The sequence below is a fragment of the Solea senegalensis genome, linkage group LG18 (genome assembly GCF_019176455.1).
Source record: "Solea senegalensis isolate Sse05_10M linkage group LG18, IFAPA_SoseM_1, whole genome shotgun sequence".
Lineage (NCBI taxonomy): Eukaryota > Metazoa > Chordata > Actinopteri > Pleuronectiformes > Soleidae > Solea > Solea senegalensis.
In genome coordinates, this window is record NC_058041.1 from 11,997,356 (window position 1) to 12,023,335 (window position 25,980).

Sequence of the window (25,980 nt, forward strand, 5' to 3'; positions counted from 1 at the left end):
TGCATTTTTTTTTAAGGTAAAGGTAAAAATAAATGGAGGCAATGATGAGCCTTTCATTGTTTAAATGTTTTAAATCTTACATAAAAACAAAACCTGCTTAATTTCCCCAAACACATGAACCTTTGTGATGTGAAGCATGAAGACACAGTTTCACTCCGTCAGATACTCATGACAAAATGAATCTATTTTTTACTTACAGCAATTTGTTGGTCTAAAGTGTTAAATGTGATGTCGCACACACACAGGACAAACATGAATGTGCTCATGATGCTGTGGCATACTTTTGTATCGTTGTGAAATATTTTTGCATCGTTGAGGTGCAGCTTCGGTGTTACTTCGGTGAATGTTTTCATTTTACAACGGAAGATTAAAAACTATTTCCTCTGTGATTCATTTATTACATAATTTACAACGATAAACCAACACAAACACAAAGAGGAAGCTTTCAACTTAAAGTTAATGATAAAAAGACTGACATTGTGTACCTGAAGTGGGGTTTTCACCGTGTGAATGAAACCTTTGAACAAATGAAAGCTGCACTGCATCAACTCTACCTCATGATTAATTAAGGGATAATCTTCCTTCACACAGTGTTCAGTGCCCTTACATTGATTATGTAATATCCTAATAACAAAAGGAAGAGCAAAATTGCTGAAAAGCAGCGGAGGATCTTATAAATGACCTGTATTCTTCTGGATTTTTGGACAAGATCCAAAATGAAACAAGAATAAATTATTTAACTCGAATAACATGCAGTTTTCTCAGTCTGTGATAGCAAGAAAAAAACAAACCAACACGTTTTCCCATTTTGTAGATAACATTTGGCAGGCACTTCAGTATCTCCTCTATCTGAAGACAATCCCATAATAATCCACCTGCAGGCACCGAGAAGAAAAGAAAGAGAAGCCACTTCAAACATTCATGCGGCTCTGTGCTACGTGAGGAGAGGTATATGGAAGTCTGTGTTGTCAAACAACAGAGGCCGTTTGACAGGAGAAGGATCCTTGTCAGCCTTGTGCAGGAGTTTAAACAGTCCTGTTCCAATATTCATTGGAATCCCCATGATGATGCACTCAGACACACCTGAAAAACAAACGCACACAGAAGGCTAAGTAAGATCTCTTGACGACATGGAGTGTAAGACGTTCATTTTACCAAAGCGAGGAAGCATCCACTTACCACAAACTGAGTCCTTTTGTCCAAAGTAGGCGGCGTCAAAGAGATGATCGGCTGTTTTCTCGAAGGAGGCCAGCATGAGCACGCTTTCCTTCATTTTGGCTAAACCGAACCTGGTGATTCCCAGTATCTCCCCCTTTATGGTGAGAAGACAGTGTAACATCTCTAAAGATACAAACATAAGGTGCACTGATGTGCATTTCCTTGCATTAAAAACCTAGCTACTCTACTCTACTCTACTCTACTCTACTCTACTCTACTCTACTCTACTCTACTCTACTCTACTCTACTCTCTACTCTACTCTACTCTCTCTACTCTACTACTCTACTCTACTCTACTCTACTCTACTCTACTCTACTCTACTCTACTCTACTCTACCCGCGGACCTAAGGCTGCAAACAGGCTCGTATGGGGTCAGCATGATGTATTTAGGGGCTAAACCTTGATCAACCTTAAAAGTGACCAGTAAAATCTTAAAATCAATTCTAAAAATTTGGAGTAACGTGATGCCGCCTTTTAAAACCGGTGAGAAGCCTGGCTGCTGAGTTGTGTTTCTCACAGTAAACCGTGTCACTGAACATTAAATCGCCCATTACCTGCAAGGACACGTCGACATTTCTTACCTTGTAAGACATGAGATCTGCGAGGAGCATGACGTGTCGTCGGTCAATGCTCATTCCATGATTCACCATGGTGTACTGAATCTCATTAATGATTGTGGATCGAGCAGCCTCAATGCCCAAGGTCTTCTCAACCTGGGGAAACCCAAAAACACGAAAGCTTCTTTGAGGAAAAAAAAAAACAAGACACAGAAGCAGCAGGAATGAATGAATGAATGAATGGAAAAAAAATAATGAACACATCGTTGACCTGGATGAGCAGAAGATAGATGGAGATACCTCAATTAGTAGTTAGGTCGATAAAAAAATACCAGAAAATAGTGGAAAAGATCAATGTTCTCTCAGAGCTTTTAGAGCAAAGAAACACAAAAATATGAACTAAATCTGATAAATTCTTATATAATCCCTTATTCGGTTGGTTGGTGATTCATTTAGCAATAAATGAATCGTTGCAGGCCTTTAATGACAGAATGAGAAGTGTAAATAAATAAAACACATCATTGAATGAAACATACGCCACTGACTCATCGCACAGGAAGAGACTTTGCCTGATTTCATTAATCTTTTTTAGGTTTTGGAAGATCCATAAAGAGCAAGTAAATCTGCAGAACACAAGCTGCCTCAGGCACCGGCTTCCTCTCTTTGACGTAAAGGGTGCAGGGCTATTATTCAAGCTACACTCCCTTTAAATCCCTCTTGAAATCTACCTCGAATGTATTGTTCGAAGTGGTCCTGCTTCCATTCACGCCATGTGTTGCCATGACAGCTCTCAGGTTGTCTCCCTCCACAAGGAGTTTATACTTGTTCTTGCCGCTCTGCTCGTCGATGTGAATGACAGCTCGGGCCACCTCTGGTATTCCCTGAACCACCACCTGCCGAGAGCAAAAAAGACAGCAGATTATCTCATAAAACTGTTGCTAGTTTAATTACAACCCATACAAAATAACGCACAACACGTTAATAGTGCCAGTATTTACATTTTTATTTAATTTCACACTAAATCTTAACATTAAACATGTATCAAAGCATGTCCTTGGATGACTGCTGGGGGGATTTAAGGAGGCAGAGCAGGAGAGCTGTTAAAGCTGCATGAGCTTTGTGCCACAGTAAGATATATTATTTTTGTCCTCTTCTATTTCTTTCATATATTTTTCTGCGTCTGGCTTGTTTGGCAAAGGATTTTGTCACAACAATAATAAAACAAATAAAGACAAATATTTCATCAGAAATGGGTAGAAACCAAAAAGAATAGAGCTGCTAAAATGTCAGTGTCTCCATTTGATGAATAAAAATATTCTTTACCTGTTCATTTAAAACACTCTAATTCATCCATTCATTGAACATTTTTAAAAACAAATCCAGGTATGCATGAAATACATAGACATGTGGTGTCACACAGTCAGTGTGGCTCAGGCATTAAACAGCCAGGGCACATTCTGAGAGACTCTTATCTAATATGGAACCAAGAAGCAGAAAATAACTTCTGAGGAGAGACTTTCTTTAATAAATCATGTGCAGAGTGGAAACAAAAGATATACAATCCACTGTATCACACACACATCTGTTACCCTATCCGTTTTAAAGTGTGTAAAGTATAAAACAAAGATCTTCACCTTAGGAAGCTCCTCTTTTAATGACTGCAGCACATAATACATGGAGCTTTTGTTGTTTTCTCTCGGGGACACACACACCACTGCCTCCCCGTGCACTGCAATGTCTCCTGGCTTCACTCGCAGCTTCGACATGCAGATGGAGTACCGCACCGTCTCTGCATTCACCTGAGGAAGAAAATAAATAAACCCAAGGCAACGCTCCCCACTGTGATTCTTAGCACGCAAAACACTGTTACATCTGCAAGGCACTCAGCACTTCATCATTTTCAGACAATAGATGTCAGGTCGCACAGCTGTTGGTAAAACAACAGAATAAAAACTCATATTGCGTGGTGTAGATGAAAAAGGGTTCAGGAGTTTTTGACAGGTTATTTCAACTCCACAGTCCGCGATGAGGGATATTTTAGCTCGGTTTGAACTAAGTGCTTTGGGGAGTCATTTGTAACCATGGCATCAAAATAACATGAATCACTTTTCAACTGTGTGCATGTGGACATGTTTCAAACTTGCCTCCACAGGAAGTTTTCTTTCGTCATCCTGCATTTATTTTTGATGATTCTCAGGCCAGCTCCTAAGCTGCTTTTTATGCTTTTTTGATTAGGGGTGACAGTAAGCCTAGTGCTGTCAAGAGAGACAAAAAACCCCACAACACACTGTTCTTTTATGGACAACAACAAAATGTCAAATAAAGGCTGAGAGATTTTATTATCCGTAACAGAGAGCCAGGCGAGCGGTTTCCTCATTTCTTGTTTCCGTAAAGACCCGAAGTAGCCCGTTAATACTGAACATACTCATGACGATAAAGCTGCAACCTTTCCCCAAAGTAACATGAAAAGTCCTGAGGTCAAAAAATAATGATATGAAGAGAAATGCCAGAGTGCTTTGATTTCATCAAAGGTTTGCTTTATCACTTGTTATTATAACCTTTAGTTTCAATAATTTAGTTTTTATAAAATAAATATAAAATAGAACGCAGATTACTTCAAATGACATGCTCGAGGTCAGATCTAACTGATCATCAAATATACATTAGCATTTGAAGGGGTTCAATTCCCAAAAAAGTTTTGGATATAATTAAATGGCATACATCAATAAAAGAGTGAAGTACAAAGATCAAACAGAAATCGTTTATCTTGACTCGTTCTAAAACAAGACTGGATGATTCCTGTGTCATTACTTCCAGATTCCATCTCCTTTTACATTTATCATACCATTTGTAAAAGTATCTTTCATGCTGAAAATTCTAGGAAAACATGGATGTGTCCAAATGTCTCAGCAATAGAGAGCAAAACATTTTTTCACACACACACAAAAATAAATGAATGGCGTAATACCTCCAGTCGCAGCAGCCTTATCCTCTCCAGTGATAATTTGACCAGGATGAAGCAGTCATCCGGTAGAAAAACCTCTTCGATGTACTCCGAAATCTGTCAACAACAGCACAAATGTCAGATTTACTGTTCAAGACATCGACAAAATAATTACAGCGAAATTGACGAGGGTTGGAATACCTCTCCGAGAAGAGTTTTCTCGATCCTTCCCTTCACGAGTCGGGCAAAGTCGGCGTCATCTTCTACATCCAAATGTGCCGTGATAATCGGAGTGCTGATTGGTGAGTAAAACATGTGCATTTATTACTGCCACACCACTACAATCACTGCAGTGAATCACTAGTAGTTGAATGTTGCAGTTTATATGTATGACTTACATGCCGTAAAAACTCTGAGGGTATTACATTATATAGGTGATGGGTGGGGTGCATTGTGTTATAACTTGTATTTAAGTTGTTGCATTGCGACCAAAAATATGTTTCCGTGAGAGTGACCTTGAGAACTGGCCATAAATAATTATTGACTAAAGTCTTCTTTGAGTCCAGGTGAGAACCCTGGAATTGTTAATGAATTAACACCTCAGAAACAACCTCTCTGGCGACGACTGTTACTGAAAGAAAGTTTCTGTGGCTGAGCAGAGTGAAAAAATGCAAAAAAAAATGTGTTCAGTGACAGTAATAGACGATAATAAACTGTGGTGAAAGCACTTCAGTTCCCTGTGAGCTGCAAGGCTAAATTCAAGTAAATGTATGAGGACAAAAAAAGAAGAGAATGTTAATGGGTTTTGTTCCAATTTGACAAAGGGACCAAAAGAAAACCACTCAGTGATACCTAATGTTCTTGGAGGCATTGATGATCTCCTTGATGCGAGGCACTCCCAGTGTGATGTTCATGGATGCTACGCCAGCAAAGTGGAAGGTTTTCAGGGTCATCTGGGTGCCAGGCTCTCCAATACTCTGCGCACACAAGGCACCCACTGCTGAGCCTGGCTCCATCTGTGCTCTGCACGAGGAAAAACATTTGATGAGAAACAGTCTCGCTGATGTTTTTTTTTTATAAGACAAAATGCTTCAGGCCACATCGTAAAGTGGTGGTGAGCAATGTTCCAGGAGTTTGCATGTCCTCCGTGTATCTAAAATGTTGATCAGTGAATATAACTATTAGTACCGAAACCTATTTTATCAATGACTGCACTAATAAAAATAACTTTGCACGACTACCTATCTAAATTATCTATTTCCACAAGGTGGCAGTAGCAGCAACCACACACAATGAACTGCACGTGTATTTGGAGAGACGACATTTATGAGTTGTCCCTGAATGCATCTTGAAGCTCTTCTAAACTTGGGAATAAGAATATCTGTTGGATGAAGCGAAATGACTGTCAATGATTTAGCATTCTTGGTTCCTGAAAAGCCCATCCCTTGTCTGTTTGTTTTCTCTGGTACACTGGCTTCCTCCAACCGTTCAACGCTACGCGGATTGGGGTTACTCAGCCTTCAGCATGACGTCACAAAATAAAAACATTTCAGGCCAGATCAACAGATTTACATTTTTTCAAGCAAATCTCTTCACTTGAGATTTTTGCGATTAGACTTGTTTTCGTTGGGAGTGACCATTGGAAATTAGCATATTTTAGGTTGAACAGTTTGGAAAATAAAGTAGGAGAGGCAAGATTGAGATGGTTTGGTCACGTGCAGAGGAAGGATAGTGATTATATTGGACAAAGAATGTGGAATATGCAGCTGCCGGGCAGGAGGCAAAGAGGAAAACCACGAGAAGGATCATGGATGTTGTAAAGTTGTTGTGAAGACATTGGTGTAACAGAAAAGAACAAAGGCAATAGGGCAAGATGGAGAAAGATGATCTGCTGTGTTGATCCCTAAAGAGAGAAACTGAAACAAAAACAAATATCTTCCCTTAACCCCACCCCAAAAAATGATGAGCATCTTAAGAAAAGGTTTGAGTTGATAATCCTTTTACCTCATGTACTTGTCTCTGCAGGTTTGAAGGAACTTCTCCAGCTGAGTGGGAGTAATGCGGTCCAGCTGATAGAGAACCTTTGGCTGCAATACACAAGTGAGAGAGAATCAGATATTGAGCAGAGCTTCAATTTATTCCTGATTTTTTTGGATATCAATTGTTGTGGTCTACCTCGCTGGTGCCGTTGTCGTTGATGCCGTACTTGTCTCTTGTCTTCTTTATCCTTTCTGAGATGCTCTTAATGAACTTTTTTATCTCCTACAATTGAGGGCACAAAATAATGAAGCAAAGGCTCTTTCACATCGTAAAAACATAAGACCAAACAATTAAATGTGACCAAACTATGCAGTCTGAAACATGACACACTGTCATGCAGTTGTTAGAAACCACCATATAGTCGCCACCGAGCAATAACCTCTTTAAAGTTCAGCTGTCAGTACACTGATGAAGGCTGTTTTATGGTCAAAGACAAATATAGATTATGACGTGTTCCACGTCTGCTGACACACCATTCTCCACTTGGTTAAAGCACAATCCAACATGCTCGGTCACTATACCTGCAGGTACTTCTCTGAGCCTGTTTCAGTGAACTCCTTAACAAGAGGGGGGGGGAGGTTCACATACATTAGTGCCAACATTCTGACTGGCTTTGAGTTAAATAAATGACAGTATTTTTATGCCCTATGATAATTACTTGCAAGACAGCTGTGTGTTTAAAGGAAGCAGAAGACATAATCATTTTAATTGCATATCTCATTAGCATACCGTCAAAAGCCAATGACTAAGCTTAAAAAGATGACAGCTGTACAACCATGATTTTTCTCTCTATACAAAATCACACAAAACAAACCGATCAGTTGTTTTCTGCCCTTGAATAGGCCACATCCGCCTCAACCTCAACAATAAAAGTGCTTTTATCTAGGGATGCACGATATATCGGCATTAATATTGTTATCGGCCGATGTTCATGATTTTTTAACATATCGGCATCGGTTCAATGAGTAAAACTGCGCCGATTTTAACGACTGATGTTTATACCCGTCTAATTGCTGTTTGTGTATGTGTGTCGGGAAGGGGAGGCCAGGCGGCATTTGTTTGGGCATATGACAGTGTCAGTGGCGCAAGCGCAGCACAAGGTGTGTGTGTGTGTGTGTGTGTGTGTGTTGAGGAGAGAGAATGTCAGTGGTGTGGGCGATTTTTCAGGGTGTCAATAGAAGATACGCGAAAAGCATTATCCAACACTTGCAAAGTCGAGGTAATGCAAGGAGAGTTCTGCGTCAAGTCATTCAATACCACAAATTTGATCATGTCATTTGAAAAACCGCCACCCTGAAGTACACAAACAACGGCAGGAAGCTAACGCTAGTAACATTAGGCAGCAGAGAAAAAAGAAAGCAGCACAGCTGGGACTCGACCAAAGGAAGACAGTGGCCAGGGCAATAACAAGGTAATCAAGGTCAAGGTAATGGAAATGATTGCTCTTGACGACCAGCCGAGGGTTCCGACGGTTGATAGTGCATATTGAACCCCGCAACAACCTGCCAAGTTGGTGCTACTTTTCCGATGTTTTGCAATTGAATAAATATCTGGTTGCCATGAATACTGGCAAGTTTGATAAAGTATTTTAACATGTTTTTTTTATTATGGCAGCTCTTAGTAGAGCTTGTCAGGTATTGTTTCTCATATTTGTTGTGTAGTTTTATTGTGAAGGGAAGTGGCGCGGTTGTTGTTGCCGGGAGGAAGGGTTGTTGACTTTATTTACGTACCCAGTATAGACGCCCTTATCTCGGTTACAGTAACTTTGGCAGGGTATTATTTTTATTTACTTTCATGTTTGTAATTTATGATCCAAACTTTCTCACAGGAGTTTAGTGAGTTGAGGGAGTTAAACTGTACTTTAATTTAGTTACACACTTGCTAAGTGGGGCCACACAGTGGTGTAGTGGTTAGCACTCTCGCCTTGCAGCGAGAAGACCCGGGTTCGAGCCCCGGTTGGAACAAGGGCCTTTCTGCATGGAGTTTGCATGTTCTCCCCGTGTGTGCGTGGGTTCTCTCCGGGTTCTCCGGCTTCCTCCCACAGTACAAAAACGAGTACAAAAAAAAGATTAGGTAAATTGGACACTCTAAATTGACCGTAGGAGTTAGTGTGAGAGTGAATGGTTGTTTGTCTCTAGTTGTGTGTGGCCCTGCGATGGACTGGCAAACTGTCCAGGGTGTACCCCGCCTATCGCCCGATGTAGCTGAGATTGGCACAGCACCCCCCGCGACCCTCTGGTGGAGGGTAAAGCGGTTAGATGATGACTGACTGACTGACTTGCTAAGTGGTAAAGGTTTCTAAAAACCTTTACTTGTAGTTGGTTACTTGTGTCTTATGTGACCTTGTTATTTGGAGGTAAAACATGTTTTGAAAATAAAGGAAGACATTCAAAAATTCAGCTTGCATGATTTTCATTCTGTACAAACTTTTATCATCTCAGAAACGTTTTTTTAAAACATATGTCGATATCGGTAGATATCGGTTATTGGCCATAGCAGCAATATTAATATCGGATATCGGTATCGGCGGAAATAGTCATATCGGTGCATCCCTACTTTTATCATTTAACATATACACAAATGTTCAGACAAAATCATCCGTTCGCTTTTAACACAGCACATTGTATCATACAGTTTGTTTGATGGTGTTCTTGATATATATAATTAATGTTGCCAATTAATATGAATATGAATATTTCATCACAGACTTTAAAGGATTAAGTTGGCCCCTTTTTCTGTCAACAAAACACTACAAAACTCCAAATAAGGAAGTTATCTTTTTTTTTTTTTTTCCAAAACACGGCCTGTGAAGCCCCAGCTGTGCCACACAGACCCGGTAACCTGAAACTATTAAATACACATCCCGGCTGAGATGTGCCTTTCTTTGGCGAACATGCCAGGGCTACTGTATTTTAAATGTAATCTTCAAGCTGTAACAGGAGCACGTCAGGGCCGTTCACATGGAGTCTTTTGCCCACACCAATATATTTTCTGTGAAACTGCACATCTGAGAGTGTAGTGAGCATGATGTAATCCGTTGAGACATGTCTGTTTTTCCCGGTGTGTCCGCATCACACCGAAAACTAAATACCTCAGCTTTTTGGAACGCAGCGAAGTTGGTCTAACTGGTCTTTGTTCTCTCTGAAATAAGTTTTCCTGAATCAGTTGGTGAAAGAGAGGACGCTCACAGTTATCACTCACTATATTTTTGTTTTTGTGCTTTGAGCAGCTCGTGGGGGGTGGGTTGACACATGGTGATAATTATCCATCGTCTCTGATTTGATAACTTTTCTTAGTTTCATGAGTTAATTAATTTAGTGAGGCTGGTCATGTCAGCAGCTCCCAGGTTACTGTTGCTTAGTAACGGGATGAAATTTAACACCTCTGGTGCTCTTCTGGGTGTTTTTGATGTTCATTCATGCCTGTATGCCATGTTTGAATGGCTCTTTATGAAATCAAAACATTTTGGGGAGAGGTGTTGTTGAATTGTGTCTTTAGATAGGATTTGTTGACAGTAGCAGAAATCTCCAAGAAAGAGATTTTGGTCAATATACAGGGATTTTATTTCAGCAAAGTTCAAAACTTTCGAGCACCACACCCAATTTTTCACCAATAAACAAATAAATAACTATAGGACTTGGATAAATGGCACAAAGCTGTAATGAGGTTACCTCCAAGAAGCTTTGCCTGCAGCACAAGAAGTCCTCTCTCTTCATAACAGCATCGGCCGTGAGGACCAGCTCGTTCTGACTGAGTGAAGGCTCCTCTGGACATGAGTAGACTGCCTAGGGGGACATCGGATTAGCAGTAAATTAGAGGGATAATCATTGCCTAATTGCAAAATTATACAACTAGACATTGAATAATAATAAATAAAATTTTAATATCATGCCACATTTCTAAGATGCCAAGACAACTAAAAGGTTACAAAGCATTTTCCAGTACTGCTTATACAACCCAAAAAATGAATTCTGAGTTCTCATAATAATGTTTCCCTCTGCAGTACAGCGTGCCGTCTTATGATCTGTTCCAAAGCTTTGTGAAAATTCACTTTTTTCACAATTTGCACCCTCCTACATCCCAACTACTGAAGCACTTATGCTTGAAACCCTGCTGATACTTACCATTTGCCTTCCAGGCAAACCAAGCTTGATTTAATTTCTTAAATTTTATTTAACTAGAGTAGAATGGATGAAAAGGAAAGAAGAAAGAATGAAAGCAATGAATGTCTGGTGAGGAGCAACCTCTTTTTTTTAAAAAAAACTGATGGACAACAGACTAAACAAACACTCGGAAGAATGCAATGTGCATTCAACATCCAAGAAAGTTGAGACACTTCTGCGAGACCAAACAAGATAAAAATGAAAGACCATTAATTAAGTGACGTGACAAGAGGTTATGTGAGAGCCACACTCAGGCACCAACATGTAAACAATGTATTTGACCGTGTGTGTGTGTGTGTGTGGGGGGGGGTTATGCAGGAAGGAGGGTATGTCTGTGTAAATGTGTCATTGAAAAAGAATGACTATATAACTAATGGTCTTGATTTAACTCACTCGTATGTTGTCCAAAACTCTCTTAAATTCCAGTGGCTCATCCTTTCCCTCCATCACAGCCGGGTCCAGACCGTCACCGCCATAAATAAACTGAATGATGTCGCCCGTGGAGCTGCGTACTGTCAGGTCATACTGTGAGCACAAATCCTCCAGGGACTTCACCAATCGCCTCTGTAAAATCAAATAAATCAAATGTGTTACAGTGACAGATGTGACACAAATCCATGCGGTGTTGTAAATAAAAATCCATGAAATGTATGCATGTGACAACATATTGCTGCTGTGGTGAAGTGTGACTAAAAACAGTACAAAATAAGGACACACTGACACACCAATGTATGTGCGTGTGTGTGAGTGTGTGTGAGAGAGAGACACTAGCTGTGTTTGAATGTGCAAAATGTCTTCATTCCGAAAATAATATGTTCCAATTAAAATAGATGTGGACGTGCTGCTTTCTATTGCCATTACACTGTGTGACAAGTCTCGGACACACACACGTGCACTGTGTGAGCTCAGTGCACAGACACACACAGAGGCACAGACGAGTTGTAGATGTGCAGTTTAGTTAGTTTTCTCTTCTCTTTACTTTTTTCAAACACGGGGGTGAAGAAAGTGTTGAATCGTAAAGACAGGATGTGTTCTAGCATCTTTTCGGACTGACTTTAGTTACTTTTCATTGACAGTAGTTGGTAATACAATCTCCAAACACAAGACAATGAATGACAGCACAAGAGAGAGCTGGGAATATGGCATCATCGTTTTCCGAAAGTAGCATATTCACTACTTAAATACTGAGATTTTCCCACTCTAGGAGGTGTTTTCAAAAAAAATATTTATAGCTATTCCAAGACATGAATGTGATATCATTCTGACATTACCTGCATATATCCAGTCTCTGCAGTTTTCACAGCAGTGTCCACTAAACCCTCTCGACCAGCCATAGTGTGGAAGAAGAACTCTGTAGGGGTCAGGCCTGAATAGAAGCTGTCGGCCACAAAGCCTTTAGCTGCAGGCAGCTGTAAAAGACAATTACCATTGTCTCTTTTCAATGTTATTCTGCAATATCTTATACAAGAACCATTAACTTTGGAGAATTAGCATATAATGACAACTGATTATCTTTCACTAACATTTGTTTCCCTTTAATTTTGGGACCTGGATATACATGCTATATGTTAAAGACTAAAGGTCAAATACTTCAATAACAACAGGACACATGTTTATTTTCAATTTAGCCACTGTTTATCCCAAACAACCGTATCTAGACAATATGTTAACATATATTATCAGAATAGATGAATGCAGTGGATCTTACCTTTGAGTGCTTCTCAAAATGAGGCAGGGAGCGATTCTCAAAACCATTAGGTACACGAGAGCCACTTATGGCCTGCTGTCCCACACAGGCAATCATCTGAGAGATATTAATGAACGACCCTGTGTGAGAGGAAGAGACACAAAAGAATAGACATGGATGAGTTGTAATTACAATAAAAGCACAGTTTACAGGCTAAGATGTTTTCTTTCTTTACTTTTATTTGGAGGACTGCGTTGATGTATCCCTTTAACCAAAATAATAATCAAAAAAAAATAAGATAACAATAATAATAATAATAATAATGATGTATATGTGAGCTCAGAGAAATTGAGAATAAAATTCATTTTGTGTTGTATTGTACTGTTTTTGTGGAGCTTTGTAATGACATGTCATTTCCAGTGTGCTGATTTCTGTGTGTTATTTTTGTGCTGTGCTTCAGAAAAGGAACATTTGCTGTAATAGATTTTATTTGCCAGGCCTGGCAGAGAAGGCTAACAGTTCAAATCAAGCTGTAAAATTAGTCAGTCATGAAATAGTGGATGAATTGCGGCAACTGTACATTTGGTGTCATAAATGGGTGAAGGTTGGGCATTTTGTGTCTCAGTTGATGAAGTTGAATTCACACTTACTAATTCACACAACTAATTAAGACATAACCTTCACTTGAGTAAACAGTTTTTTGGGGGGTAGAAAGATGTTTGTTTTTTTAAATTTCCAATAGTTTGGTAACCAAATTATGGATTACTGCATAAAAAAGATAATCAACAAAGAAAATAATTATTTGCAGCTGCAAATGCTGTGAAACTGCGACATGGTGTGAGATTATCATGTAACAACCTTAAAGATAATGTGATGTTTCAAAAGATGACACCCGGTTTGGAATAGAGGCTAAAATACACTTTAAATTTATTAATTTCTTTCTGATTCTAACTTTAAGAATTGCTCATGTTATCGAAGATCAAAAGCCTGATTGAGAAAGTCAGGCAAATAGTGAATTATATTTGTTGTGGCTGAGATTGGCACAGCACTCCCTGCAACCCTCATGTGGAGGATAAATCGGTAGAAGATGGATGGGTTGTATGACCACAATCATATGTCAACACTGAAAATGATAAAGGATGAACTCCCTTTCCAACAAGTGGAGTAAAAGGAACTCGCATTGATATTCATGCGCTATCTTTCACAAGCAAGACCTAGCCATCTGCAAACCAACATATTTTCTTATGTAAACTCAGTTCTCTGGTCCCCAAAGTGAGACAAGTTTAAGACAAAAAGAACATTGAGAGTACATCATGTCAAGGTTTGGGAAACATAGATTGACATTTTTCAACATTTAACAACCAAAAAATGATTAATTGGTGATGAAAATAATCTTAAAATGCAGCCTTAATGACACACACACACACACACGGCGCAAATCAGATAAATAACAAAAATAAAACAAATTTTTGTTTACAAAAGCCCTTTGAGTCTGATGCATCAAAGACTGTGCAAAATGTGAGATTCTGAAGCCGTCAGATTATCAATTCTGTTCCTGTCGTCCACAGTGATGCTGTCCCATCAGCAGTGCAAAGCATGACATATAAACAGCCATAATTCCCTGATAAAAGTTGAGAGGAAGATTAAGAAGCAAAGTTTCCTTGGAAGAATAATCTTGTCTGAGCCTTCTTGAGACAGGGCACCAGTGCACTTTTACGTAGTTTATCCAAAGTGAAACCAAGAGACTTGCCTGGTTTGTCAATTTCAATTCAACTCAGAACTTCTCCTTCTCAGACAGACAGATTGTTAGTAAACCTGACAAGCTGATGTGGCGATAATCTAAAAATAATCCTAAACCCATACAATGGTTGTGTTGTACGGTTCGTAATTCATGTTAGGCAGAATTTATGGTTGAACAGTAAAACAAGAAAGAAAGCAGCAGAAAAATCCCCTGCTGTTTTCTACAGAGTCATGTTTACCTTTTGAGCCACAAAGAGCCATGATCAGAGGGCTGTTGCTCTTGTCGAGCTCCCTGAGGCAGGCGCTGCCAGCTCGGTCTCTAATGACAGACAGTTCTCTCAAAATGAGAGCCTAATAAAAAAAAAAAAACAACACACACAAAACATGAACACAAATCGTTGGTGCTGACGTACAAACAGGACAAATCCAGACAGAAAATACAAACAAAGGTAAAGATTAAAAATGATTCTCCTCCATCAAATGTACCGGCCTGGATTTCACCATGTTTTTGTTGCTCTTCTGTGTCCCAGCTTCTATTATTTCCTTGTTTAAACTGGAAAACGGAACTCTGGTGACTGAACTACCAATTGCATTATCTGGGTGTGTTAGTCTGAATCAGAGAAATTATATTGAGGATACAGTCATCACAGTGGTTTATTTTTGGTAAGATTTACAACAATGGTCTAAATATTTCTGCAATGCAGCCAGACCTATTCTGGTTTTTAGAGACTTTACAAAACAGAATCATTTCTTAATGGCCAATAATTGTGTGCACATGTTTTAAATGAGCACAGGATTCAGTGGCAGTGAAAAATCATTGAGCCTGTGGTGTTCTTACAGCAGCGCTGCTCCACTTAGCTACTGCTGAGGAAATTACAACACTTAAAAATAATTGTAACTACGGTAGTCTCAAAATCATTGAATTGCTCTTCCTCTACAGGATCATTTCTATATCACAAATGTGAGCCCCTTTGAAATGTTTACACACTCAGCAGTAGTGTGATTATTAGTAATTAGGATATGGATATGCTACTGAGTGCAGTGTGAAGGTGGTTGATTAAGTGAGAGACAGCAGGAAGGATCCAGGCGATGTGTGTGAATTCACCTGGTTATGAATATCTTTCAAATGTGCTTGTTTGAAATGTATGAAATCACACGTACCTCCAGGGTCTCTTCTGCCGAGCAACCTGGCTGCTGCTGCAACTTGCCAGTATCTAAGGCTTCGATATATTCATCACACTTCTTGTAACCATCATCCAGCAGGTCCTGCTTGGCCTTCAGCAGACCCTGGCCAGGTGTTACATCACCAATGCCAATGGAAAAGCCCCGGTTGGCTGAAATTAGAGGGTTTAAAAAAAATAATAATGTTAACTTGTATCTACTGTTTACTGTCATTACAAACTACTTTCATACTTGACTGCTAAAGTCTAGTACTGATCTGAGGCTAAGATGTGAATGTTTCCTTGTTCCTTGGCTCTGTTACAATAAACCGAATAACTTTGGTTTGTTGACATTTGAGGAATTTAAAATTCAGAGGTCTGGTGAGCAAAGGCAATGCAAAACATGAATATTAATGGAAGTGCTGTGATTTAATGCTTATTACTGTCTGTGTGGAAATGCCTTGTTAAACCAAAGGGAAAATTAAGTAACATTTTTTTTATATTTTATTGTCCAGCCTTACACTGATCTACAATAACTATCCAGAATTATTTCTTCGGAGATTAACAGAATTCAGTCAATTTAAACAGCATTATATGCAGTTTAGGCCATGAAAACAACATACACAAATACACCGGTGCGAGTCTCGCCAGACGGGACATGGCATTGGCAGCCTCCAGCTGTCCCCAGTCTCTCAGCAGGATGTAGAAGATGTTGTTTTTGGAGCCAGATCCCAAGGTGCCCTTGTCCATGCTGCCACACATCAGCTCACTGTTGTGGATCACCACAACTGGGGAGATGACAAAGGAATATGAAAGGAATTGATGCCATTTGAACCCATAATAAAACACTATCAAGATTCAGAAGAATCTCAAATTATTGCCTCAAGGTTGTAGGACTCAAGCAGTCAGGTTGCAGTTTAAATCCATGTCTGTCCAGACATCATCTAAAAGTGTGATAGTATCCAAAAATATATATTGCAATAAATCGTGTATATATGTGTGTATTTATCATTGTATTGTCTTTTTCTTTCCTTGTGTCTATTGTAAAAGGTACATCAAAAAACAGAAAATAACTTTTAACACCTTCTTCAGTGCAACAAAAGCTTTACATATCTGTTCTTCACGGACATTTCTACTCAAGAAACTCACATGAGTCGTTGTGACAGAGATCCTCCCCCTTTCCACAATACTGTTTACCCTTGGTTCGCAGGTTGGCCATGACTGGACATTCTTTACTTGGCTTCAAAATGAGGCTGAAGATTTGCTTGCCCGTCCACAGAGCCATGGGCTGATGAACACACAGATAAATAGGGCTGGGTTAAAAAAAAAATATATATTTTTTCCAATTGATGCAGATATTTACTTGGACAATCTTTGATCTTTCAGTGTAATGCCACTTCATGTATCCTCTGCACAAGGATTGCACTTGATTGTGTTAGTCTTGTGTGAACACAATACTCTTGCGTGACAGTGAGCCGTTATCTCCAGTGAGGCTAACAGCTAAGCTAAATCCGCAGATTTTTCATTGTTTTGTCATCTACGGTGGAGCAGCAGAAATACCTCCACTCACTGCTTTACAGGTGCGTTGGTGTCATGATTGTTGTGTCACTGGGAGTATATATGTAGGCCAAGTTGCGCTCACAGCACACACTGGACAACTTGTTTATTATTATTATTATATTACTTGTCTGATGTGTTTCTCGGCTGGATATATTTTGAACCTTTAAGGTTTGAGTTTGAATTATCACCACTGTAGAGTTGCACTGTGGGAATAAAGCATGTATTCATGTCAATCTTTTATGTAAACATTAATATTTCCAATGGTGCACCAGGATAGAGAGATCCAAATTTTATACAATTTGCAACACTAGTTCAGTCAAAATCTCTTCCATGAACGATGCAAAGTTGGAAATGTGGAAACTGAAATATTACTCAATGAACCAATATCTCAATGAATCAAATCAAATCAGATTTGAAAATCAGAATTGTAACCTTGTGGATTTGAAATGAATTACTTTAGTGATACCCATCCCTATAGACAAATATGAGTGGCATGTCACAAATACAGTTAGTCAACCCGGCTAGACAGTGCAGTGCAGTGCAGTGCAGTGGAGTACCTTCATTATGGCCGGGTGCGGGAGAGAGACTCTGACTTTTTCATCTTTTCCCACCAGGATTGATGCCACTATCTGACAAGCCTTTGCTCTGTCAAAGAAGGTGTCCTTCAGAGTTAAGAGGTAGGCCCCTGCGAGGAGACAAATGTGGTGCAACATTGATTGTAATGGATATAATAATTTTTAAATAACACTTACTCACCAATCAGGAAAAAAGAAAAGAACAACGCTCATCTATATTCAAATATTTTAAGATGAATAGTCATTAATGTGCTTCATGATGATGTGAGATCACTCTTCTCCACATTTGACATCATGCAAGTCTTTCCAGGTATATTTCCAAGTACACTGGAAATTAGTTTTTGTGTTCCATCACTTATAATATAAAGGAACAAAACACAACAGGTGTCTCGCAGATATTTGGCTGCCATGTCTGGGTTATAACACTCACCCGTTAGAAAGTCTTGAATAGCAGCAATCAGAGGTTCCCCATTTCGTGGCGTAACAAGATTTGCTTTTGTCTGAAAGAAATGATAATATTTTGTGTCAAGCTACAGTCAATACTCTCTCAATACTGCTCCTGATGGGAGCTTTTCATTGCTATACCTCCACAATCATGGGCACACAAATACAATATGGATAACATGATGTGTTATGAGCTTTCATACCCCCATCAGGACCAGGGCCTCAGCTTTAGCTTCCTCGGTCTGAGGCAGATGGAGGTTCATTTCATCTCCATCAAAGTCAGCGTTGTAGGGCGTGCATACACACTCATTGAACCTAAAAGTCCTGTGAGGTTTTACCCTGGCCTGTGATTTGGGAAGAGTGAAAATCAATGTCATACATAAAGAAAGCAACAAAATGAAGCCTCACAATAAGATCCGGATGAACATTAAAGATGCAGTTTGTATAATATCTGTTACATTCAAACACTTGCCAAATGAGTTCACACAATGCTGATTAAGCCTAACATCTTTATTTCCGTGTCTCCGTGTCTGTGCTGCACACAGTGTGACACCCTCTACCTCACAGTCGAGCGGGCAAAGCAGAAGAAGCGCACAGTGCGAGTAAAGCGACACAGCTTTATACAGCAGCATTATGGCTGAGAACACCAAGAGGTGCCCATAAAAGCTTTCAGAAGTGGATTCTTCTACTAAAAAATGACTTGCAAAATCATGAGGAGTTCACAATCACAATCTTAATCCAGATTATTGCATCTCGGTAACGTTGTATGAAATCCCATGCTCAACCAACAGAAATTAACTAATTAACCTAATTAGGTGCCTGCCCATTAAATCACTGTTGTGGCTGTATCATTCAACAAGCAGCTCCAATTATGTTTCCTGGGTGCCGCCATGGACAAGTAATGTTTGAAGGATATACAACACATAACTAAGCAAAGTGTGTGTGTGTGTTTGTGTGTGACAGAGAGACGGTAGAGGGAGGGTAGAGAAAACTAGGTCCCAAGAGACCTAAGACTGATTTGATAATTACTCAGAAATCCAGTTAAAAATGTATTTTAAGTTTCACAAAAAAGAAAAACTTACAATATGAGCCATGATGCTGAGTTTATGCAAAGAGGGTTGTCGATTGAAGAGAACGATGTCTCCATCAATTAAGTGCCTTTCAACCACATCACCAAATCTCAGCTCTTGAGCAATCTTCTCACGATTTCCATATTTCAGGAACCTGACAGACAAACAGAGTCATCTTAAACTATGAACCACATTTAATTTCAACCAAAAGCAGCCAGACTTACCTTTTCATCTGTGTGTGACGATTCTGAATAAAGTTGGCTCCGGGGTGAACATCAGGACCGTTGCGAACGAGTTTCCTCATTAGTTCCAGATTAGCTTTGTTCACCTTTAAACAAATGAACCAATTAAGTTATGTCATGTAGCTTGTCTTTTGTGTGCGTGTTGTTGCCATGGAGCAGAGCTCACCCTCTCTGGATAAGTCAGGATTTTAGCCACATGTACTGGGACAGCCACTTCGTCGATCCTCAGATTTGGGTCAGGAGAAATGACAGTTCTGCCAGAGAAGTCCACTCTTTTACCTGAGAGGTTTCCTCTGAACCGACCTGAGTTAACAAAGAAAATTAATCAGAATGTCTGGAATTCAGAAAGTACATTTTGTACAAAAGCAAAATGTAAGTATTTGTGCCTACTGCATGAAAAAACACAGTGAATAGCAAAATCTCAGTTCAGCATGTTAAAAAAAATATACTAAATACTATATTAGTATTAGTATAGTACTATGTTTAGTATTAAAAATACTAAAATGATTATGGAAAAAAAAAGGATATCTATGTTTTTATATTAAAACCATACCTTGCTTCCCCTTGAGTCTCTGCACGAATCCTCTGGTCCATTTCTTAGGTGCCATGTTGAGAGGGATGCCAGAAAGCTCGCTGTTGATGTAGAGAGCACACTGCAGCTGGAGGAAGTCCCAGTCCTCCATGATCATCTGAGTCTTCGCCCCTGTCATACGATGCTGGATGACAGCACAGTCTGTTAATATGGGCCATCTAGATGTAAATCTTGATGTATAGAATACATTTTACGGTTGAAACTTGACTGTTTCACCTAATAGTCATCAGTCATCAACTGACTACTCTGCATTTTGCTTGTCTTAATGTTTTCAAATGACACGCTAAGAAGAAGTGTTCTAAAGCTTAAAAATTAAGCTGTGTTATGCAAGTAAAATTTGATTTATTCAAGTGTGATGCTGCTGAACTCTGATACAATGATATGTTTTCCTTCAGAACCTTTTGGCCAGCTTGCCATATGATCAGGAGAGCTTACAGGTCAAAGACCGGAGAGGACATTTTGGTGCATTGTACAAGATTACAGTCCAATCAGGCGCATACATGCAGGAGTAATCTGACTATGAATCGCATTATCCAGGTATGTTAGTCTGACTAAGACTAGGTTGATTTTAGTCAGACTAATGTGATACATGATATTAAGAAAACCGAATTATTGCCTTAGTCCAACTAAAATGGGACTGAAAACAAGCACGTAAAGGCACTGAGTGACAGATACCAACCTTTTTGATAACATCGTTGAGGAAGATTATCTCTGTGAGCTTCATGGTGAGGTCGTCCTCGTTGGTCCCCGACTTCAGGTCACTGACCACAGAGGGTCGTATGCACAGAGGCGGCACCAGGAGGCGGGTGAGGATGAGATCAGCAGGTTTACCAGTCTCGGGATTCATCAGAAGCAAGGGAATGTCTTCTTGGGGAATCCTTTTGAAGAGGTTCAGTGCCACGAGAGGGTTCAAGTTTTCCTGGACACAAATAATCATTACAAAATGAGGGAAATTATGTGGTTGAGTAACATTTCTACCGAGGGCTTATTCTTGAATTTTTTTTTTTAAAAGCTAGTAATTATGAATAGATTTTAATAGCAATAATAATAATAATTATTTATTTATTTCGGTCATGACATTTAGATCACTCATCACATAACAGTGCAGTTCACACAATATACATAACCGAAAGGGAAAAGCAAAGCTTAACTAGTCCCGCCCGCATTATCATCATACATTTCCCTTCCTTTTTTTTTTTTATGACATTTTGCCAAAGAAAACATGTTTCAGCATCCGGTAACACTCAGAGATATAGTCTAGCTCGAGACAGTCAACTGTGTGTCTGTACATGTGTCCATGATGTTCCATCGCGCGTGACATTCTCGACTTGTTGCCTGGCATATTCAACTTCCCAAATAATAATATGACTATGATTATTATTATTATTATTGTTATTATTATTAATAATAATAATTAATATGATTAATTATAATTTAAATGAGCAACCATAACTATAATAATTATTTTCTTCTAATTGCAATAATAAAAACATTATTGTAATTGCAATAATTATGCATTGTACGAGATTGTTGTGATTATTACTGCTACCAAACTATTTTTAAAAACCCTACTTTCTTTATTACTTTTTCATTTGCCATGCCACAGCATGGTGACACTTGGTAATGCACAGTGTAAGAGCGTCGAAAGTTCACCTGTGCTCTGGTCAGCAGAGGCTCCATGATTTTGTTGTGTTCGATGGCAATATCAAATGACTGCATGAACTCTGACACAAAAGAATCCACCACCTTCTTGGTCGTTTTATACTTCTCGTGGATGATCTTAAGCAGGCCACACTTTTTCACTGGTCCTGTAAATGTGAAAAGGGAGACAGGACTCAGCCTTTTCCAGTGTCATCAGGATGACTGACACAAAAAAGTCAGTGTCAATGTCTTTTCTCACCATTAAAAGCAGAACAGTTCAGACAAATTGTCCTTTTGCGGCATTTGTCAGAGATCTTCTTCTTCAAACCTCGTTTCTGGAGATAGGTCAGGCTAGGCCGCTTCAAGAAATCAATGAACTGCAGCTTCTCGTCTTTGGTCAACATTATGCTTGAACACGTCTTGCAAATCATCTGGATTCATGACAAAAGGCATTAGACTGAGGGAAATTAATCAATTTCACACACTGTGATATCAATGATTAAACAGAGATAATAGTAAAAAGAAATAATAGTAAAAACAAGAATTTAGAAACTATACATTTTATGTAAAACTTGGTTTACACAAGACTTATTGATTTGCACATTGAGTCAAAGGATAAACAGTTCTCAAAATCATATGATGTCTCTTCAAATGTTGGTACTCCAGTGACATCTACAGGACAATGTGCTGTGTATTTCCACTTCCACCATTTAAGATAGAGTTAACCTTCTCAAGGAACTCTGAGGAAACGAATGTTCTTTCAAAATGAGCATATATGAAGGCTGATCTCCATATTTATCATCACAATCACATGTTTTTCATTGTTGATCTGAAAGTATACAGGATACTATCTCATTGTGTAATGAGTATTATCTGTAGTATGTGTTACTTCAGAAAACTCTTGCCTGCAAAATTCCTATGATGGCTTTGAAATAGCCAACATGAAAACATGGCAGCTCCAGATCCAGGTAGCCATAGTGCCCCAAACAATCTGCCAGATTCTTTCCACAAGTCAGACATGGGCGGTCTTTTTCACTGGTACCCTGCAGGACACACAGCAGATAAAGGAGAATCTTCAAGTATGAGGACGGACAAAGGTTACATTGTTTAATCTCACTCACTCATTGTCTACCACAATCCCAGCTGATACAGGGCTAAAGGCAGGGTACACCCTGGACAGATCACCAGTCCATCACAGTGACCACCTTCATCAAGTTTGCTGTATGGAGACGGCAAAAATCGCAAGACACCACATACCCCAAATAAAACCTTCTACTAGAGCTCCACCCATCTTATTTACTGCTGCTTACACAAAGCTGCAAAACTGTTTTAACACTTCTCCACTGTGCAAAACCATTAACATTTGCATCATATTCAATATCTATGCATCATATAACACACAATATTGCTCTATGAGCATTAACGGTCATTTATCACTCATATTTAAATGAATAACGTTGTACTTATTTTTACATAGTTGTTTTTTTTTAGATCATAACAGACACAATTTGTTGAGGACAACACTTTCAGTAATTCTGTTGTGATTGAAAAATGATGATATGACAAAGTTCTTGAATGTTGGATATTTCATTGCTGACAAATATTCAATCTCTTTTGACGAAAGCAAATAGTGTAAAAAGGCTAAACAACAAGGCCCTTTCAATAACTAAGTAAATAAAGTTGTTTGGTGAAAAAAAAACCCAAAACAGAGCACAGCTCTGCAAACAACATGTCTGGATTAATAAAGAGCAGATATTTTATTTTATTTATTGTACAAAATATGACTGCCTTGTGAGTCTAATACACATAAAAAATAAAAGTATTAGGTGATTAGTGGCCAGGAGGTGAATGTCTGTGTCTTACCATACGGTGGTCCAACACTCCATAGGGCAGTGGAGTGCGTTTTGTGTCTTGGCTGTACAGATTTTTACTGACCACCTGGATGTGAGCCTGCTGACGCATCTGCTCAGGAGACTTCATTCCAAAGCAGATGTGGCTTCTGTAAACAAGACAGCAAGGGAAAAAGTCATATCAGGCTTATGTTTGATAAATGGAATTACTGGGCATAGTTTTATTTAGGGCTGCAACTAACGATTACTTTCATAATCAATTAATCTGTTGATTATTTTCTCAATTAACTGAATACTTGTTGGGTCCGTAAAATGTCAGAAAATCTTGACAAATTATGGTCAGTGTTTACCAAACTTGGAAATGACAATGTCTTGTTTCGTCAACAAACCAAAATTATTCAGTTTTAATTACATATTTGATATATGAAGCATATAAACCAGACAATATTCAATATTCATCAACATAGTTGCCAATTAATGTAGCAATCAATTTATAGAAAATATAGTGCTGCAACAATTATTTGATTAATCAATTAAGTTTCAGATGAAATCTGAATCTTTCAGATGAAATTTGAATGTCATCTTTTGTATCACAATTAATCATTTACTAAAACATTTTGATAATAAGTTGAAGCTGTTCAAAATTAGAAATTGGAAATTGTTCGGCTTATATCTTCTTAATTTTTCTGGTTTCTTTGCAACATATATTAAATAACACAGTAAACAAAACAATAATTTGAGATCATAATCATTTCGAGGTTTGGGAAAGGCTAATAAATATTCTCTGACATTTTACAGCCCAAACAACTAATTGATTAATTGAGAAATAATCGACTGACTAATCTTAAATTGCATCACTAATATATACGCATATACTACTATGTTAAAATGTTCAGATTACAGCACATATCAACTAAAATCATTTTCTGTTTTCTGCAATATCAGCATCTTTCCCTGACCGAAATGATTGACAGTATTCAATTATTTTTGGTGATTTTTTTTGAGACAGGAGTACAATCTATAATCTTCACTGTACAGCAACCTGGAACTTATTCCAAAAATCTAATTTGGTGGACTTTAAAAGACTGAATTTCTCTTCTTGCTGCTTATCTTTCTACAGGTCAGCTAATGACAAGTAACATGCAGACGTGCTGACATTAAGCACAGTGAGTTACTTTAGTAATACCACAATATTCTCTCGTGCTCTCGGAAATATTGACGTATTAAACAACTTGTGAAAAGTAGCCACATTGCAAAGTGAGTGACAGTGGCTAATCAGCGAGCTAACATGCTAGCGCTGCGCCTCACTGTGTAATACTCACATTTTCTTGGCCACATCTGTCTCCCTGAACTGTTCTTTCACCATTTTGGCAGCTTTACCTAAACATACAACACACACAAAAATAACCCACTATAGTGTCCTCATTCCTATGTTAACGTGTAGTGAGCATGCTGTCAGTGAGCTTCCCCATATTGTGGAAATGCTAGCGGCACCGTGTTGATTGCATGTGAGTTACGGTAGCGTTGCTTTCAGGGTCCCTCGGTAATCTATGCAGCATAATCCAGTGTGGCCATAATGTTGACACGATGGGGGAATTTGGAGAGCAGAGAGGAATGAGTGTTTTTCACCAGGTCGTCTTTGTGCTATAATATACATGTATAGTCATTACGGATCATAGCGAACTTGCTGGTATTTGAATAAAGAACACATGTATAAGCAACTTTAAAAAATATTTTTTGTACGAGTAAAATGGTGTACGTGAATGCACCACTGCTCTGCTCAACAAGAGGAAACAAGAGAAATCATAGGAGCAAGAGATAGTCACAATAATGTGAGTGCTGACACCTAGTGGTTAAAGTGTTAACACAAAATATGACATGATTAAATAATATACATTATCAAATATAAAACAATAGAATAGATACAATAATAACAAATAAAATATTTTATGAGAATATATTTATGTTTTTTTTATCACATTTTATCATGACTGCAGTGGTGGCACAGGTAGCTTCAGGTTCTTTACTTAATTAATTAAAATAACATAATGTACACAAAGTCCTCTACAAACAAAAGTCCTGAATCAAAAGGATTAAAACATCTGCTTTCATTGTGGTGCATTTGCTGCAGTCCACGTCCAGCAAATATAGACATTTTATTCTTTATTACTTTATTTAACAAACACAATAGTTGTTTGTTACATAAAGAATAAAAATAAGGTTTCAAAGGAAACGGTCCAGGAAAATTGTCTTTTTTTTGTTGTCACATCCACGTCCATATAATTCAGTGGTGAAGTGGCTCCTTGTGAGTCATTTTCAGTACATTTGCTGCAATCTATAGTCTGACCTCTGGATGGCAGCAAATGAATTTCCAAAAGCTGTGAATAAAAAGCAAAGGGAGGCGCAAAGAGAAAATAAACCTGCTGCCCCACCTGTGTTGTTTGATGCAACAGCATGAAAGCGTGTTATGGTGACTGATGACTTCCTGATGAGGAT

The 25,980-nt window shown here is 38.7% G+C and overlaps 1 protein-coding gene across 1 annotated transcript; it reads right to left on the reverse strand.

Moving 5' to 3' along the window:
* Positions 1-667: 667 nt before the first annotated feature.
* polr3a (polymerase (RNA) III (DNA directed) polypeptide A) lies at positions 668-24,991 on the reverse strand. Its single transcript, XM_044014072.1, has 31 exons — positions 24,807-24,991; positions 23,498-23,633; positions 22,540-22,677; positions 21,894-22,065; positions 21,647-21,801; positions 20,673-20,912; positions 19,955-20,117; positions 19,568-19,704; positions 19,384-19,487; positions 19,172-19,313; positions 18,293-18,433; positions 18,076-18,145; positions 17,628-17,755; positions 16,660-16,798; positions 16,134-16,298; positions 15,512-15,684; positions 14,590-14,701; positions 12,632-12,750; positions 12,195-12,332; positions 11,317-11,487; positions 10,432-10,545; positions 6,896-6,982; positions 6,725-6,807; positions 5,573-5,743; positions 4,922-5,015; positions 4,745-4,837; positions 3,411-3,575; positions 2,505-2,669; positions 1,801-1,932; positions 1,180-1,312; positions 668-1,083 (listed from the first exon to the last, which is right to left on the reverse strand). The coding sequence occupies exons 1-31, from the start codon at positions 24,848-24,850 to the stop codon at positions 935-937; spliced, it is 4,173 nt and encodes a 1,390-aa protein (XP_043870007.1). The 5' UTR covers positions 24,851-24,991; the 3' UTR covers positions 668-934.
* Positions 24,992-25,980: the final 989 nt, after the last annotated feature.